This window comes from Oryctolagus cuniculus, chromosome 7 (genome assembly GCF_964237555.1).
Source record: "Oryctolagus cuniculus chromosome 7, mOryCun1.1, whole genome shotgun sequence".
Taxonomy (NCBI): domain Eukaryota; kingdom Metazoa; phylum Chordata; class Mammalia; order Lagomorpha; family Leporidae; genus Oryctolagus; species Oryctolagus cuniculus.
In genome coordinates, this window is record NC_091438.1 from 94,125,523 (window position 1) to 94,144,795 (window position 19,273).

General features: G+C 47.2%; 2 protein-coding genes across 22 annotated transcripts in view; one reads left to right on the forward strand and one right to left on the reverse strand.

Moving 5' to 3' along the window:
• Positions 1-3,418: 3,418 nt before the first annotated feature.
• On the reverse strand, positions 3,419-15,156 carry LOC138850361 (sterile alpha motif domain-containing protein 1-like). Its single transcript, XM_070076786.1, has 3 exons — positions 15,151-15,156; positions 14,505-15,028; positions 3,419-3,649 (listed from the first exon to the last, which is right to left on the reverse strand). The coding sequence occupies exons 1-3, from the start codon at positions 15,154-15,156 to the stop codon at positions 3,460-3,462; spliced, it is 720 nt and encodes a 239-aa protein (XP_069932887.1). The 3' UTR covers positions 3,419-3,459.
• ZZZ3 (zinc finger ZZ-type containing 3) overlaps positions 14,500-19,273 on the forward strand; it is a 110,692-nt gene continuing 105,918 nt past the window's right edge. For 9 of the 21 annotated variants that reach the window (XM_070078216.1, XM_070078223.1, XM_070078230.1 and 6 more), the window contains exon 1: positions 15,167-15,303. The gene's annotated coding sequence lies outside the window, so the exon portion shown is untranslated. Of the gene's footprint in view, positions 14,640-15,166; positions 15,304-19,273 lie in introns of those variants that run through there. The other 12 variants (XM_051857565.2, XM_070078229.1, XM_070078215.1 and 9 more) reach the window with 2 other exon arrangements.

Genomic DNA, 19,273 nt, shown 5'->3' on the forward strand with positions numbered 1-19,273 from the left:
AGGTCCTTGGGCCCTGCACCCGCATGGGAGACCAGGAGGAGGTACCTGGTACCTGGCTTTGGATCAGCGCGGTGCACTGGCCACAGCGGCCATTAGGGGGTGAACCAACGGAAAAGGAAGACCTTTCTCTCTCTCACTGTCCACTCTGCCTGTCAAAAACACTTAAGAGATGGGCCAAGGACCTCAACAGACATTTTTCAAAAGAGGAAATCCAAACGGCCAACAGACAAATGAAAAAATGTTCAGGATCACTAGCAATCAGGGAAATGCAAATCAAAACCACCATGAGGTTTCACCTCACCCCAGTTAGAATGGCTCACATACAGAAATCTGCCAACAACAGATGCTGGCGAGAATGCGGGGGGAAAAAGGGACACTAACCCACTGCTGGTGGGAATGTAAACTGGTAAAGCCACTATGGAAGTCAGTCTGGAGATTCCTCAGAAACCTGAATATAACCCTACCATTCGACCCAGCCATCCCACTCCGTGAAATTTACCCAAAGGAAATTTAACTGGCAAATAAAAAAGCTGTCTACACCTTAGTGTTTATTGCAGCTCAATTCACAATAGCTAAGACCTGGAATCAACCTAAATGCCCATCAACAGTAAACTGGATAAAGAAATTATGGGGTATGTACTCTATAGAATACTACACAGCAGTAAAAACACTGAAATCCAATCATTTGCAACAAAATGGAGGAATCTGGAAAACATCATGCTGAGTGAAATAAGCCGGTCCCAAAGGGACAAATATCATATGTTCTCTCTGATCAGTGACAACTAACCGAGCACCAAAAAAGAAACCTGTTGAAGTGAAATGGACACTATGAGGAACAGTGACTTGATCAGCCCTTGTCCTGACCGTTGATGAACAACTTAATACTTTATCCCTTTTAGTATTTTTTTTATTCTACTTAATACTATTGACTGAACTCTGTAATTAACACACAATTATTCTTAGGTGTTTAAATTTAACTGAAAAGTGATCCCTGTTAAATATAAGAGTGGGAAGCCCGGCGCCGCGGCTCACTAGGCTAATCCTCCGCCTAGCGGCGCCGGCACACCAGGCTCTAGTCCCGGTCAAGGCGCTGGATTCTGTCCCGGTTGCCCCTCTTCCAGGCCAGCTCTCTGCTGTGGCCAGGGAGTGCAGTGGAGGATGGCCCAGGTGCTTGGGCCCTGCACCCCATGGGAGACCAGGAAAAGCACCTGGCTCCTGGCTCCTGCCATCAGCGCGGCCGCGGCGGCCATTGGAGGTTGAACCAACGGCAAAGGAAGACCTTTCTCTCTGTCTCTCTCTCTCACTGTCCACTCTGTCAAAATAAATAAATAAATAAATAAATAAATAAATAAAAATATATAAGAGTGGGAATAAGAGAGGGAGGAGATGTACAATTTGGGACATGCTCAATTGGACTTGCCCCAAACAGTAGAGTTAGAAACGTGCCAGGTGCTTTCAATTCAATCCCATCAAGGTGGCATGTACCAAGGCCTTCTCACTAGTCAAAAGTGATCAGTTTCAGCTCTTTTTTTAAGATTTATTTATTTGAAAGAGTTACACAGAGAGAAGAGAGGAAGAGAAAGAGGTCTTCCATCTGATGGTTCACTCCCCAGTTGGCTGCAATGGCCGGAGCTAGGAGCTTCTGGGTCTCCCACATGGGTGCAGAGGCCCAAGGACTTGGGCCATCTTCTGTTGCTTTTCCCGGGCCATAGCAGAGAGCTGGAGCAGCCAGGTCTCGAACTAGTGCCCATATGGGATGCCAGCGCTTCAGGCCAGGGTGTTAACCCACAGTGCTGGCCCCCTCCTCTAGGCTCTTCCTGCCACTTTTCTGCCAGTGTCTCGGGCTACTGTGGTTTCGCCTCACCTCTCTTTCCAGCGCTGGTGGGAGGAGAACTCTCGGCAGCTGGGCTCCCGAGTCGTGGGCGCCCCTGCCCTCCACGTAGATCCACTGTGTCCCTCTAATTCCAGAAGAGTTTCCCCTCCCGTTTTTTCCCTAACTCTTCCCTAAGGCTACACTATCTCCAGGTTTTTTTTTTTTTTTTTTTTTTTTTTTTTTTTTTTTTGACAGGCAGAGTGGACAGTGAGAGAGAGACAGAGAGAAAGGTCTTCCTTTTGCCGTTGGTTCACCCTCCAATGGCCGCCGCGGCCGGCGCGCTGCGGCCGGCGCACCGCGCTGATCCGATGGCAGGAGCCAGGAGCCAGGTGCTTTTCCTGGTCTCCCATGGGGTGCAGGGCCCAAGCACCTGGGCCATCCTCCACTGCACTCCCTGGCCACAGCAGAGGGCTGGCCTGGAAGAGGGGCAACCGGGACAGAATCCGGCGCCCCGACCGGGACTAGAACCCGGTGTGCCGGCGCCGCTAGGCGGAGGATATCTCCAGTTTTATTAAACTATCTTTTCCTGGACTATCGGTGAGCTCCCTCCCTATTCCGCCATCTTGGAGGAGTATATCTCCTGCCTGCACTTCTAACTCTTCTTTGATAAAGTGCACCTTGGGAATCAGCAGGTGATTGCTCAAGTGGTTGAATTCCCACCACAAACAAAGAACATCAAAACTGAGTTCCAGGCTCCTGGCTTTCACCCAGCCTAGCTCCGGCCATTGTGGGCATTTGGGCAATGAACCAGCAGATAGAAGATCTGTCTCTCTGCCTTTCAAATAAAAAAGCTCATGGAAAACGGAATTAAGAGATGAGTTTACTTGGCCATTTAAAAAAATTGGAATCTGTGCAGTTTCTTTATAATACACATTTTCTATGATTTTATTCATTTTTTTTTTAAATATAAGAGCTCCCACCCATTGTATCATTCCCTGAATGCCTGCAGCAGCTGGATCAAGGCTAGACTGAATGCAGTAGCTGGGAACTCAATACAGATATCCCACATGAGTGGCAGGAACTTGATTAATTACTTGGGTCATCACTGCTGCCTCCCAAGACCTTCATTGGCAGGAAGTTGGATTCAGGAACTAGGGCTGGACATTGAACTCCAGCACTTTGCTATGGGATAAAGGTGTGATAATCACTAGGCTGAAGTCCACCCTCCGTCGACTTTTTAAAGACCTCTCGTGAATGAAGAATACTGGTTTCTAAAAGCTAATATAAATTTTCATATCTTAATTGACAAAATATATAATACAGCATATAAAGGAGCTACTGTTCCATGGACTCTTAGCTAAAGGTTGACTTCTTTTCTGTTTATTGACAGATGTGTAATAAAAGAAACGGTTTCTCTAAGAATGGTTTCTTGAGAAATACTTGAGAAATAGAAAACTGCAAAGAATGGTGAGAGCATATATGTGTTAAGATCTTAGTAGTTATGTCATCTTCCAGCTGTGACTTGGAATAATGTTCCCTGATCTTCAGTTCATTTGGTAAATGAGAATGTTGCAGATTGAATTTACCTGGAAGCAGACGGAAAGATGGTGTTAGGATTGTATGTGGTTTATTAAGGAGTAACATAGTTAAAAGAAAATTAAAGGAAGTAGGATTGAGCAGGAACTCCCAGAGTGATGTAGACCTGAAAAAGTTTCTGCTAGGCCCATAAAGACATCTGGAGTAGTCTGATCAGGGAGAAGTGGCGAGGCCTTTGTCCTGTCACTTGGGCTTGCTCTTTCAGTGACTGAGCTTGATCCTGGTGAACTCAGCTTGATCCTGGAGGAGTAAACAGATAGAGGCTGTCAGCCAACCATGCTCCTTTTGGCTAAGTAGTATGTACTTTCTTGAAAAGAGGAGTTGAAACAGCAAATCACATCTGCCACACTGTATCATAGGATTATGATAATTATGTTACAATATACTTAACATAAGTGGCACTCAATGATATAATCCCTTATCCTCTTCTTCAAATGTATTAATCTTTAAGGACACAATATTTATGTAAGAATCCTGCCAAAAATATTTAACTGGATTCTGATTTTAGGAAAATTAATTTTTTTAAAAAAAAGCACATGTGGGACTGGCATTATTGGGTACTGGGTTAAGCTTGCAACACTGGCATCCCATATGGGCGTTGGTTTGCATCCCAGCTGTTCAACTTCCAATCCAGCTCTCCTAAAGTGCCTGGGAAAGCAGTGGAACATGGTTCAAGTAGATGGGCCCTTGCCACCCACCTTGGAGAGACCAAGACAAAGTTCTAGGATCCTGACTACAGCCTGGCCATTTTGGCCATTTGGGGAGTGAAATAGCAGATGGGAGATATTTTTCCCTTTCTCTCTAACTGCCTTTCAAATGAATAAATTTTTGAAAAGCACATTGCGCAAAAACAGGTGTCAAAAAATTAGTGTTGGGGGCAGGAATGTTTGCCCTATTGAGATTCTGGATGATGCCTGCATCCCACATTATAAAATCTGGATTTGAGGCCTAGGGCAATGGTTAAGACCCTGCCACCCCATGTCAGTGCACCAGTTCAGGTCATGGCTGCTCTGCTTCCAACCCAGCTCCCTGCTAATGTGCCTAGGAAGGCAGCAGAAGACGGCACAAATACTTGGATCCCTGCCATCTATGTGGGAGACAAGACTTCCTGGCTCCTCACTTCATCCTGGCCCAGGTTTGACTTGTGGCCATTTGGTAGCAAACTGGAAGAGGAGCAACCAGGACAGAATCCGGCGCCCCGACCGGGACTAGAACCGGGGTGCTGGCGCTGCAGGCGGAGGATTAGCTTAGTGAGCAGCAGCGCCAGCCCCAAGCTGGATTTCATCCCCAGCTCTGGCTCCTGACTTCAGCTTCATGCTAATGTGGACCCTGGGAAGCAATGGTGATGTCTTAAGTAGTGGAGTTCCTGCCACACACGTGGGAGACCTGCATTGAGTTCTTAGCTGCCAGCTTCAGCTGGTGTTTCCCTGGCCATTTGTGTTTGTAGAGTGAACCAGTGAGTGAGAGCTCTTTGTCTTTGTCTCTCAAATTCATTAGTTAAAATAAAAAAAGAATGTTGGTGTGGGCATATGGCCTAGTGGTACACATACCCACATCTCCCATCTTAGTGCCTGGGTTTGATTCATGCTTCTTGGGGCTGGTGTTTTGCCTAATGTCTAGCATTCTGGTGGGGATGCCTGTATCCCATTTCATAGCATCTGGACCTCCCACCATGGTGACAGGCACCCAATTACTAGGACCATCACCACTGCCTCCAAGGGTCTGCGTTAAGAGAAGCAGAAGTTAGAAGCTGGAGAAAAGTGTTAAACCCAAGCTTTCCTGTGTGGCATGATGGGGTCATCTTAATGATTAGGCCAAATGCTCACCCCAAATATTGAATTTAAACCCAGATGTGTGTGTTTCCAAAACCTATGCTTTTCTCAGAAGTCATTAATTTTTACAATTAGAAAATCCAGTTGTTACTGTTTCTCAGTAACAACTATATCCTGAAGCTCCCCTCCTTAAATTTGCATGATGCCATATTTTATCAACTGCCCCTCCCCCTGTTTCTCCTCTTTTTGTCTGTCTCATTCTGGATGTTCAATTCTAAATCTGTCACTTCACACATTTGTATTTGCTTATTTAGAGAGCTCATCTCCTTAGTCTAACGATCACTTAAAGAATATTTACTTATTTATTTGAAAGAGTTAGACAGACAGGTCTTCAATCCACTGGTTCACTTCCTAGGTGGCTGTAGTGGCTAATACTGAGCCAGATGAAGGTAGGAGCCAGGAGCTTCTTCCGGGTCTTTCACATTAGTGCAGGGGCCCAAGCACTAGGGCCATCTTCCCCTGACTTCCCAGGCACATTAGCAGGGAGCTGGATCAGAAGTGGAGCAGCCAAGGGTGGCATATGGGATGCACAGCACCAGCCCCTGAAAGATCACTTTTGTAAAAAGTGATTTTTCTTATTTATTTCACTGACCTTTTCATATGTATGTGTGTGTTTGAAAGAGTTACAGAGGCAGAGGGAGAGACAGAGATCAGCTGCAATGGCCAGGGCTGGTCCAGGCCAAACCCAGCAGCCAGGAGCTTCATTTAGTTCTTCCATGGGAGTGCAGGGGCCCAAGTACTCGGGCCATCTTCCATTGTTTTTCCCAGCACATCAGCAGGAAGCTAGATCAGAGTGGAGCAGCTGGGACTCAAACCAGCATCCATATGAGCTCTGCCCACTACACCATAACACCAGCCCCCCACTAGCCTTGATGTATGTCTTCCAAAATCTAGTCCCAAATTTCTTCTTTGCTGGATACACGCACTAGTATATTATCTGTATCTACAACTCAATAATTTGAAAAGCTGTATGAGTAGTCAGTAGTAGTATGTGCTCTAGAGCCAGTGTATCAGTTACTTTTCATTACAATCATGTTATATAACAGCCATAGAACTACCTCAGTCTTACACAAGAGTATTACTTTATGAGTATGGAGTTTAGCTAATCAGGTCTTGGTTGCTCTCAGCTGAGCTCACTCATGCCTCTCTAGTCAGTTGTGTATTGGTGAAGCATTGCTGACTGTTTCTAGAATCACTCAGGTGTCTTGAGTTTGGCTGATGTGGAATGACTTCTGCTGGGTCACAAGAGTAAACTGGCTCTTCCTTGTGAACTTCATCAAGCTAACCCAGACATGTTCTCTTGGTTATGACAGAGGAGCAAGATATGTTCAAGCCAACGCGTGAGTTAACATTTGTGAACATTTCATCATCAGCCAAATCAAGTTACATGGTTGAGCTCAGTCAGAATCAAGAGTAAGGGAGGCCGGCGCCGCGGCTCACTAGGCTAATCCTCCACCTGCGGCGCCGTGGCTCACTAGGCTAATCCTCCACCTGCGGCGCCGGCACTCCGGGTTCTAGTCCCGGTCGGGGCGCCGGATTCTGTTCCGGTTGCCCCTCTTCCAGGCCAGCTCTCTGCTATGGTCCGGGAGTGCAGTGGAGGATGGCCCAAGTGTTTGGGCCCTGCACCCCATGGGAGACCAGGAGAAGCACCTGGCTCCTGCCATCAGATCTGCGCGGTGCGCCGGCCGTGGTGGCCATTGGAGGGTGAACCAACAGCAAAAGGAGGACCTTTCTGTCTCTCTCTCTCACTGTCCACTCTTGCCTGCCCCCCCCCCAAAAAAAAAAAAAAAGTAAGGGAATTAGATTCTAGATTTTTTTCTTTTTTAATATTTATTTATTTATTTATTTTATTTTTTCTCCTTTGCTGTTGGTTCATCCTCCAATGGCCGCCGCAGCCGGCACACTGCGGCCGGCGCACCGCGCTGATCTGATGGCAGGAGCCAGGTGCTTCTCCTGGTCTCCCATGGGGTGCAGGGCCCAAGCACTTGGGCCATCCTCCACTGCACTCCCTGGCCACAGCAGAGAGCTGGCCTGGAAGAGGGGCAACTGGGACAGAATCCAGCACCCCGACCGGGACTAGAACCCGGAGTGCCGGCGCCACAGGTGGAGGATTAGCCTAGTGAGCCGCAGCGCTGGCCTAGATTTATTTATTTTAAAGTCAGAGTTACACAGAGAGAAGGGGAAGGAGAGGCAGAGAGAGAGGTCTTCCACCCACTGGTTCACTCCCCAATTGGCTGCAACAGCCACGGCTGAGCTGATGCGAAGCCAGGAGCTACCTCCAAGTCTTCCCATGTGGGTGCAGGGGCCCAAGGACTTGGGCCATCTTCTATTGCATTCCCAGGCCATACTGGAGAGCAGGATCGGAAGTGAAGCAGCCGGGACTTGAACTGGCGCCCATATGGGATGCTGGCCCTGCAGGCGGTGGCTTTACTTGCTATACCACAGCGCCTGCCCCTCTTGGGTTTTTAAAATTTATGTGTGAGGGGCCAGCACTGTGGCATAACATGTAAGGCTGCCGCCTGCAGTGCTTGGATCCCATATTGGCGCTGGTTCGAGTCCTGGCTGTTCCACTTCTGAACCAGCTCCCTGCTATGGCCTGAGAAAGCAGAAGATGACCCAAGTCCTTGGGCCCCCTGCACCCATGTGGGAGACTTGGAAGAGGCTCCTGGGGAAGAATCTCCAGGCTCCAGGCTTCAGGTCAGCCCAGCTCTGGCTGTTATGGCCATTTGGGGAGTGAACCAGTAGATGAAAGACTTCTCTCTCTGCCTCTGCTTCTCTGTAACTCTGCCTTTCAAATATATAAATAAATCTTTAAAAATAAAAATTCAAAAAATTTATGTGAGAGAAATAAACACAGTTTTTCCCATCAGCTGGTTCATTCCCCAAATGTCGGCAGTAGCCAGAGTTGGGCCAGAGCCAGAGTTGGGAGCAACAAACTCAATCAGTTCTCTTACATGGGCGATAGGATCCCAATTACTTGAGCCATCACCACTGCCTCCCCGGATCTACGTTAGTAGGAAACTGAAGTCAGGAGCCTGGGCCAGCTGTTGAACCCAGGTGCTGTGATACATGATATAGGCATCCTAACCACAGGATGTTTAACTTAGGCTAAACGTCCTCCCATAGATTTTAGCTTTTATGAGAGGGATTGCCAAGTAACACGGCAAAAGGTGTGGCTACTGGGAGGTATGAACAATGAAGGTCATTAATGAAATCAATCGGTATAGTCAGATTGTATGTATGTAATTGAATACTGACTGACTCTGCCACCTATTATCTGCTCTGAGACGTTGGGCCTCCAGTTTCCTTATGAGTATCTACATGGGTTGTTATGAAACAAAATGCTTTAATAGGTACAAAGAATGTAGTAAATGTGTAGCAATGCTCTCTGTAATATTTGGTGCAAGTAACATGCATTCCTGTCTCACCCGAATGAGACTGTGCTGCAGACTGTGGGCACAACTGGGGAACTCTCCATGAATATGGGAGCAGGGGCAGTTCTCTCACAGCAAAGTCATGCTGCTACTTGGGTCAAAGACTATCCTTTATAGCATAACAAAGCACCTCAAAAGTTAATCATTTATTATTTCTTCACATTTCTGTGGCCTCTCTGGATGGCTTTCCTACTCCTTGTGGTGTTACTGGTGTCATTCAGGAGGCTGCGTTGTGTTAACAGATAAGCTGTGCTGGAAGGTCTGAGAAGACCTCATATGACTTGGGCCTTGGTGCTGACAGTTGGCTGAGGTGCCACCTGCATCTCCTTCAGGCCTCTCCACATAATCTCACCCATCAGCACTTCTTCATGTAGCTTCTGTCTCCAGTAGGATAGCCTTGTCTGTGGCACCTGGATTCCAAGAGGGAAAAGGCAAATACTGCAGACTTCTGTACAGTTAGGGACTAGAATTGGCACAATAGTACTCCTGCCTTCTCCTATGCAGAGGGAACTAGTCTGGCCAAGATGTCTGGACATGAGTCAAGCCAATCATAATACATGGGGTCTTCAGACAATTCATGGAAAATGCATATTAAAATATTCATTCTCAAATAAATTTATTTTTAATGACATTTTCCCATGAGCTTGTTTGCTACCTTGGAGAGACAGCTTCCATCCTGGTTCACTCACCAAATGGATGCCATAATTAGAGGACCAAAGCTGAGAGCCAGAAACTCAATTCATGTCTATTACGTGGGTGGCAGGAATCCAACTACTTGAGCCATTGATGCTGCTTCCCAAGGTCTGCATTGCAGGAAACTGGAATCAAGAACCAAAGCTAGAGACTGAGGATTGAACCCACACACTCCATTGTGGGAAGTGGATGTCCTAACCAGCTTCTTAACCACTAGGCCAAATGCTTGCTCCTTCACAAGCTTTCTGAACCAGCCTTGTAACATCAAAGTTCCCCAAGTAGAAAAGTGATTAAATAAATGATGCAGCTATTTTTGGAGCTTTTTGAAGAACACTTAGACAGGAAAAAAAGCTTATGATCTAACGAAAGAAACTAGAATACATTATTTCCTATCAAATTTTATATATAACCATGGAAAAAATGGTAGTTTCTGGTAATACTAAGTAGTAGTAAAGTCATGTAGGAGCTTTGCATCAACTGTTTTCTTTCCTTGTGGTGTTTTCCCACCTTCTGAGCCTAATCCCTAACTGCAGTCATACTTCAGGTCTCACACAGCTTGGATGTTAATTCCTCACAAGTACATTAGGACATAGGGTCTTATGATCTCCACTTTTTTTTTTAAGATTTATTTATATTTATTTGAAAGGCAAAATTACAGAGAGAGAGACAGAGAGAGATCTTCCATTTGCTGGTTCACTCCCCAAAGGCAGCATTAGCCATGGCTGGGCCAGGCTGAAGCCAGGAGCTTCATTTGGATCTTCCATGTATGTACAAGGGTGCAAGCACTGGAGCCATCTTCCACTGCTTTCCCAGGCACATTAGCAGGGAGCTGGATTAGAAGTGGAGTAGTTGGGGCATGAACTGGCCCTATATTGATGCCAGCATCACAAGTGGTGGCTCTGCCCACTACACCACATTGTTGGCCCCGACCTTCACTCTTCATTCATAGGACTTGTCAGTACTTACTTATGTAATTATTTTTTGAACGTCAGCATTCTTTCCTAATGTAGTCTGTCAGAGAAGGGCCTGTGTTGACTTTGTTCATCACTTTATCCCCAGCACCTTCTATAGCATCTAATTGAATAAACAACATCAATGACAATCAAAGTGTGTTCTGAGCAATGCCTTACAAGGGGAAGGACTGAGGGAAATGTCAACTGATTGCCCACTCCCAGGTCCTCTCATATTTGGTTCAAGCATTAGGTTTAGGCATTCCTGTAAAAGGAATGCCAATGCTTTAGGAACACGTACAAAATTTGGAATTTGTGAATCTTGAAGCCTTTTCCATCTTGCATATTCTGTGATACTAGATGAAAATAACAAAGGCCACATAGGAGTGATGCTGCATTTACCAGCAGGGTGGCCACTGATGCCCTTTGCCAGGAGTTGTGAAGCTGGTGGCTTCCTCTCTTAATTGAGGATTTCAGAGGTTCTTTTCCTTTCCTATTAATCTAGGTTCTACCCCCAAACCTCATTTTCTCTACGTGGCTACCCTCTTAACCATCACTGAGCTGCTCTTTCCCCTCTTCCCTTCAGGGTTTATCCCCAAGACCCTGCAGTCCAGCCACCTGGGATTATTGTAGTTCTTTCATTTCCACACTCATTCATGCAGTTTCCTTTGCTAAGAATGGTCTTTTTTTCCTCAGCTATGTTATACCTCAAATGGTAACCCCTGTAAAAAAGCCCTCCCCACGCTGTGGCATAGAAGAGTAAACCTCCATCTGCAGTGCCTCCATCACATACGGGTGCTGGCTCGAGTCCCAGCTGCTCCACTTCTGATCCAGCTCCCTGCTAATGTGCCTGGGAAAGCAGCAGAACATGGCCCAAGTTTTTGCACCCCTGCGGGAGACCCAGAAAAGGCTCCTGGCTTTGGCCTGCCAGTAGATGGAAGATCTCTCTCTCTCTCTCCTTCTATTTCTGCCTTTCAAATAAATAAATAAATCTTAAAAAAAAAAAAAAGCCTTTCCCAAGTCCTCCCTTGATCCATAATACTTACAGTTATGTGCTGCATAATGATGTTTGGCAAGTTTGGGGAGCACACATAATGAGGGTCCCTTAAGATTATAATACAGCTTAGGTGTGCAGTAGGCTGCTATCTGTGTAAGTACATTCTATGATGCTTGCACAATGCCAAAAGCACATAACACATCTCTCAAATGTGTCCCACATGTCTGTGTGAGGATACTTAGTCAGTTGTGGAAAATTGAATTAAATGAGAAATTTATTTTGGTGAAAAAATTGTTGAAATCTATGCATATCAGGTCTCCAGAAAGTTCATAGAAAATACATACCATGAAAAAAATCTATGCATAGATTAAAAAACCACTTATCTTTAAATTCCATTTTCCTAGATTTTTTTTAAAAGAAGACTTATTTACTTATTTGGAAAGGCATGGTTAGAGAGAGAGAGAGAGAGAGAGATTTAGAGCTGTCTTCTATCCATTGGTTCACTCCCCAAATGTCTATACCTGCTGGGGCTGGGCCAGGAGGACGACAGGAGCCTGGAACTCCATCCATGTGGGTGGCAGGGGTCCAAGCACTTGAGCCATCTTCTGCTGCTTTCCCAGGCACATTAGTAAGGAGCTGGATTGGAAGCAGAGCAGCAGGGACTCAAACTGTCACTCATTTTGGATGCTGGTATTGCAAGCAGCAGCTTAACCGGCTGTGCCAAAACACCACTCCTGAGACTTTATGAAATAAACTATGTGTATATGGAATCTTCTACAGGTCAAACTTGGGGAAGTTACCTTGCCCATTTTCTCAGCAGAAACATGTGAATACTGTCATAGGTTGAGTTCCCTGGGAAGCAGACTTCTACATGATCAGTGTGCAGAAAGTGTATTTTATTTAAAAATTTTTAAGATTTATTTATTTGAAAGGCAGAGTTATAGAGGAGACAGATCTTCCATCCTGCTGGTTCACTCCTCAAATGGCTGCAATGGCCAGGCCTGGGTCAGGCCAAAGCCAGGCATCAGGAGCTTCATCCAGGTCCCTTACATGGGTGCAAGAACCCAACGACTTGAGCCATCTTCCACTGCTTTCCCAGGTGCATTAACAGGGAGCTTGATCAGAAGTGGAACAGCTGGGACTTCAACCAGTTCCCATTTGGGATACTGACACTGCAGGTAGAAGCTTAACCTTCTATGCAACAGCAGTGCAGGAAATTAGTGAATGCTCTTTGGGTCGTCACTTTTGGGAGGGAAAAGAAGCAGCAAACCTGGACAGAGGGGAAGTTGAGCTGCAATGAAGTCTCAGTGGAGTGTGTCAGCTGATCCTGCAAACTGCCTTTGTAAATGAGATGACCGATCAGAACTGTCCCACGTGAAAGGGCTGCCAGCTGATGGCTGGCTGTGGAACACCTTCCTAGCAGCAGATAGTTCATTCCTGAAAAGGGATCTGAGAAGTACCTCTTATGGAGCACAAGCAGCATCTGTTTCATGGGCTAGTTGGAAGACTAAAATATGGTAACATATAAAAAGTACAATGCCATGTTGTCTGGAACACAGAACTCAAGAAGACAATAGTTGTTATGGTTATTATGAATAGACTTGGGCTAAGCCTGCACAGCAAAGTTGAGAAACTTTGTTGTGTTTGTTTTTGTATGCTTTGTCCTGGGATAGGGTCTGGCACTAAGTAGGTTCAATAGAAGCTTGTTGATGTGTTTATCAATATGAAAATTATATCACTGTTTACCTTAAAGCAAATATTGAGTTGAACTAGAAAGGAAAACAAATACAAAAAAGCCATTTCAGCTGTTTAATAACTTCTATTAGCAACATAAAAGGCACATGTATCACTTGCTTGGGAAAACAATGTTCCAGATAGGAAAACAAAAACAATGAAGCTGCACTTAACCGTAGAAAAGTCCCATGAATGGATTCTACTACTAAATTTGGTACTTTTTGGAACATAGTATTTCAATCATAGACAGGGAAGGAGGTTTAATTCATCTTTTCCACAGCTTACAAATGGTGAGGTGGCACTTCAACCCAGAGGAAGTGTTCCTCTCAATCGTGTTGGACTTCAGTGTCCTGCATGCTCAACAGAGTGAAAGGAAGGTATGTTTCTGTTTATGTATTCATTGCAGGGGCAGAGAGACAGATGGAGCTACCACCTGCTGGTTCACCCCCCAAGGCCAAGAGCTCGATGCTGGTCTCCTACGTGGGTGGCAGAGACCTCAGTATTTTTGAGTTACAGTCTTGTTTCTCATGGCTGACTTTAGAACCTAGGCATTCCCATATGTGTTGTTAGTGTCTTAACCTCTAGGCCAAACACCTGACCCTGAAGGTAGGCTCTGATAGAGTATTTACTGCGCATTGCTTTGTGCCAGACACGGTTCTGGGGATACAGCAAAGAGCAAAAGTTATTAAGTCTCTGTCTTTAAAATATATTACAGTTTTGGCGAGGCAGACACCCACTGATGAATAACGTTTGGAAGTGGTAACTGTCATGAAAGGTAAAAGGAGTGATTGCAGTGGTGTAGGTGCGCTCTTCTGGACAGAGTGGTCTGGACGGCCCTCTGATGCTGATCTTTGGGTAGGGTCCTGAAATATGCATTGAACATGGGTGAGTGAAAAAGAAACCTGGGAAAAGTGTTCTAGCCAGAGAGCAGCCAGCGCAAGGGCCTGAAGCGGTTGGCGCTTGCGTGTTGCAGGAACAGCTGGATAGAGGTGAGCGAGGGGGCGGGCGGATCCGCGGGAGATGAGGTAGGCAGGAGCCTATGCCATAAATACACATGTATGGCTATTTTCCCGGCCTGAGACCACACAGCTAAGGGAAGCAGGCTTGACAAACCTCTCAAGGGGCCACAAAGGGCAGGGTGAAGAGGGCACCCAGCAGTGAAGCTACGAGGTTGCCGCTCCTCCAGGGCTAGGGCCGAGTCAGGCTGCCGCAGGGGATGGACTGGGTCCTGCCCTCGCCCACAGGCGGGGGCGGGCCGCAGGGCCGCGCCTCGGCGGCCCCCAGTCCGAGGGCGCTGCACGGGCCACGGTTGCCAGCAGGCGGTGTAGTGAGCGCGCCTGCAGCCGCCGCCGCCGCCGCCGCCGCCCGCCAGTCCCAACGAGGAGGAGAAAGGAGGGGACCGGAAGGAGCCGCTGGTGCTGCGGGAAGTGGCAGGAACGGGAGGCGGGGACCCACCTGGAAGCGCCGCGGCGCCGCTGTCGAGCTTCCTGCAGCGGCGGCCACTCGAGCAAGTGCCGTGGCGGGGGCGGAGAGCGGCCACGGCGGCGGCGCCTCCCCGACTGTCCCGCGGCGCTCGGCCCCACGCGAAAGGTGAGCAGGCGCTCGGGGCACGTGGCGGGGGCCAGACGCGGTGGGGGGAGAACGACGGGGGAGGGGGGTCGGCGGCAACGCTGGGCTCTGGGACCCGGATTTGGAGAAGTGCCGGGAGGGGGTGGGCTGGAGACGACGGCGGCGACGGCGAAGCCCCCACGTGGGGCGGGGGTGCGCGCGCACGTGTGCGCGGGCCAAGGGGGGCGGGGAGGGCTCTGGGGAGGGCGGCGCGCGCGGGCTCGCTCGGGAGCGGCCCACGTGATGGGCACGCCGAAAATCCGGTTCCACGTGACAGGCGGGGAGGGTGGCCGAGGCGGAGGGATGCGCTGTGTCAGTGTAGTATAACCGTGGCCAACTGAGATTTTACGATCGCTTACTGTTTTTCTTCTCTACTAGCGGAATAGAAGGGGTCATGTAAGGCTAGGAAGACTTCCCTCCCGTGTTTTACACGTTCTCCAGTCCGTTAGTGAAACCCTTTTGAAAAAGTTCCGAAATACTGATTTTTCCGTACCGCCATGTTGGGTCTGGGAGAAGCTCGCGAGATGCTAGTGGTTGTGTATCGCGAGATCTTTCGATTCTCGCGGGACCTTGTTGGCAGAGCAGTTGTCCTGGATGGCGGAGCCTTGGGTTCCGGGGGCCTGAGACCCGCAACTCTTTCTACAAGGCAAGTTGTTAGGGAGGGGCCGAGGGCGAGTGCCTCTTGGTGCCGGGAGACGTGCTGTGTCAGCTTCCCCTAATCTTGAAGAGAGAAACAGTGACCCCATTGAGGCGACACAGTCCTCCCTACCCCCTACGGGCGCTCGGCCACCTGCAGCAGCGTGTGCCCCCCTCAGCCCGAGCTACTTGGAGCCGGAGCAGTTGCTAGTTCCACCCCCGTCCCAGTCACTGCGAGTCCGCAGCCTGCTTGCGCAGCCGTGATGATTCCATTGGATACCATTCCTCTTACTTGGAAGCGTTCTTCCCAGTTTCCCCCTTGTTGCCATTTTCTGAAGTGTAGCAAACCTTTTAACCGTTCTGTCGCCTTTTCGGCTGCAGTGCCGTTCTCCAGTCGCCTAAAGCAGGACGTCTTTCGTGCCTCGGGTCTCTGAGCGCCGTGTACTCCCGTTCGGTCATTGATAACTTCCTCGTCACGCTTTGTATTTATAGTAACTTTTGGTGGCTTGGGGAGAGTCCCCATCTGTCTCTGACAGTATCTCAGGTCAGAATAAAATCTTGTAATTACTCTGTACTTGCCTATGAACTCACAAAGATCAGTAGACGTTGTTACTGTGTTACTGGGTTTGTCATCTTTGATGTCTGGAGATGGTTATTTTGGGCTACATTCTTAGCCTAAGGTGGTAGTGGATTGTTTCGAAGTTTTACTTCAAAACAAACTTCTCATAAACTTGGGTAACAAAGTTGCGAGTCTGAATAAAGTTACTTTTGCACTAATTTTCTAATGCCTCCTCAAAAAGGAATCAACAGTCTACCTTTGTGGTTTTTTTTTTTTTTTTTTTGAGCAAGGTTTGGCTTTTATTTAGTATTCAGAAGGAGGAGTTAATTACAAAACGACTCAAGTAACTAGGTGATTCACTCATAGTTTGTTATTTTAGACTGCTGAGTATTGTTTGCCTGTACACTTAGAGGTATATAGAGTGAAACCTTCCCTGTTAAACTCCCCCCATTAAGTTCCCTTCTTCAATGAAGTCTCTGCCCATACGAAGCCAGTCTGCAGTTGCTGTATGTTATTCCAGAAATATTCCATGTTTGTTTGTTTTTAATGAAGAGTAGTAAGTGAATGGGGTGTTGGATACTTCCACAACATTTACCAATTTGTTCACTTACATTTCTGTTCGGTAGTGATTACCTGTTGGTAGGGCTTCTGTATGCATACTTGAGATTTTGTGTTTGTACAGATTTTTTTTTAAGGTGTTAAAAGTCCTGTGAAAATAGCTTGAGTTATCCCTGTTATTAGTGATGATAAACTATCTCAATATTATTTTTCCTATCGAGATGATTAAGTGTGCCTGTAGCTTTGCATGGTCCATGTAAAAGATTTTAAAAAATGTTTTATTTTTGTTTTGCATTTATTATATATTGACTTTTGTGTAGTACCTATACATTTTAAGAAAGATTTATTTTAATTGAAAGACAGAGAGAGAGGTCTTCCATCTGCTTTGGTCACTCCCCAAATGGCTGCAACAGCCAGAGCTGAGCCGATCTGAAGCCAGAAGCCAGGAGCCTCCTTGCAGTGCAGGGGCCCAAGCACCAAGCACTTGGGCTATCCTCTGCGGTTTTACCAGGTGCTTTAGCAGGGAGTTGGATCAAAAGTGGAACAGCACAGTTGGAACTGGTGCTCATATGCGATGCTGAGGCTTTAACCTGATGCAACTAAGTGCTGGACCCCAGTACCTAAACATTCTAAAACAACTCACTTACGTCTGAAGGAATTTTCTTTTCTCTTTTCTTTTCTTTTCTTTTCTTTTCTTTTCTTTTCTTTTTTCTTTTCTTTTTTCTTTTCTTTTGACAGGCAGAGAGAGAGAGAGAGAGAGAGAGAGAGAGAGAGAGAGACAGAGAGAGACAGAAAGAAAAGTCTTCCCTCCATTGGTTCACTCTCCAAATGGCCTCTATGGCCTGCGCGCTGTGCCAGCGCGCCGAACGAAAGGCAGGAGCCAGGTGCTTCCTCCAGGTCTCCCATGTGGGAGCAGGGCCCAAGGACTTGGGCCATCCTCCACTGCATTCCTGGGCCATAGCAGAGAGCTGACCGGGAAGAGGAGCAACCAGGACAGAATCCGGCGCCCTGACCGGGACTAGAACCCGGTGTGCCGGCACCGCAGGTGGAGGACTAGCCAAGTGAGCCGCGGCGCCGGCCAAAACAACTCACTTAAGTCTGAAGGAATTTTCTAAAAGTTTTTAAAGCAATTCAAGGGCTGGAGCTGAACTCTGGTGGCTTGGCGGGTAAAGCTACCACCTGCAGTGCAGGAATCCCTTGTGGGTGCCTATTTGAGTCCTGGTTGCTCTACTTCTGATACAGCTCTCTGCTATGGCCTGGGAAAGCAGTAGATGATGGCCTAAGTGCTTGGGCCCCTGCACCTGTGTGGGAGACCCGGCAGTAGCTCCTGGCTCCTGGCTTCGGATCTGCGCAGCTCCAGCCTTTGTAGCCATTTGGGGAGTGAACCAGTGGATGGAAGACCTCTCTCTCTCTCTCTCTCTCTCTCTCTCTCTTTCTCTCTTTCTGCCTCTCTGTAACTCTGCCTTTCAAATAAAGAAGTAAATAAATCTTAAAAAAAAAAAAAGTTTGGCAACTCAGAGTACTTGTTTCTTTTTTCTTTATTTTTTTGACAGGCAGAGTGGATAGTGTGAGAGAGAGACAGAGAGAAAGGTCTTCCTTTTGCTGTTGGTTCACCCTCCAATGGCTGTTGCTGCTGGCGCGCCGCGCTGATCCGAAGGCAGGAGCCAGGTGCTTCTCCTGTTCTCCCATGGGAGTGCAGGGCCCAAGCACTTGGGCCATCCTCCACTGCACTCCCGGGCCATAGCAGAGAGCTGGCCTGGAAGAGGGGCAACCGGGACCGAATCTGGCACCCCGACCGGGACTATAACCTGGTGTGCTGGCGCAGCAAGGCGGAGGATTAGCCTAGTGAGCCACGGTGCCGGCCAAGAGTACTTGTTTCTGATCCTGCCATTTAGTGCACCCAAATGGAGAGTGGCCTGTATCAGTAATAGTTACTACAAACAAATTTAAATAATACTTACAAAAAAAGTTGCTAAGCAGCTATCATTCTGTGGTTTATGTGTATGCTTTAGTATTTCCCCCCCAAACCTACCAGCCGTATTATTAGATTTGTGACATGAAAAAGTGTCCCATCTTTAAGCTTTTTTTTAATTGTAATAATAGTACAAGTAGGAGTGTTGAAGAATAGAAATGAGTGTTGAAGAAAGGCATCAGAGTGTACAGATTGATATTGAAATGGAATTGAAGAAGTTGTGGAGGAAAAGGGAATTTAGAAGATTGGCAGTAAGAGCCATGGTCCAAGCTGGAGGGCAGTTTGAGGAGACCACAATGTGGAGTCAGAATTTGAGGCAGTTTTTTTCCTCTTAAATAAATTTTTTACATAGTTCTGTAGTACCTCCTTGAAATTGCTAGCTTGTCATAAAAGTCAGCAACTTGTTGAAGTTTAATTATAACTTTGTGAGTTCTTCACTTGGGTAAAGCCTTCCTCTTAACATTTTAAAGTACAATTTTATTAGTTTTAGAAGTAGGCAATTGAGGCCAGGGCTGTGGGGCAGCAGGTTAACGCCCTGGCCTTCAGTGCAGACATCCCATTTGGGCGCCAGTGGAGACCCGGCTGCTCCACTTCTGATCCAGCTCTCTGCTGTGGCCTGGGAAAACAGTGGAAGATGGCCCAAGTCCTTGGCCCCCTGCACCCGTGTGGGATACCCGGAAGAAGCTCCTGGCTCCTGGCTTTGGATCAGCACAGCTGCGGCCAATTGGGGAGTGAACCATCGGATGGAAGACCTCTCTGCCTCTCTGTAACTCTTTCAAATAAATAAATAAATCTTAAAAAAAAAAAAAGAAGTAGGAAATTGTGAAAATTGTGGTTTGAAGGTCACAATTCTGCAGTGGCCTTTGCAAAGGTAATCTATGTAAGTTTAGC

Bases quoted from the DNA above. Each gene is read 5' to 3' on its own strand.
- LOC138850361 (XM_070076786.1), bottom strand. The intron at 3,650-14,504 runs GTGGGTCCCCGC...TTACTCCTCCAG, and splicing joins CGGCGCCGCGGCGCTTCCAG to GATCAAGCTGAGTTCACCAG.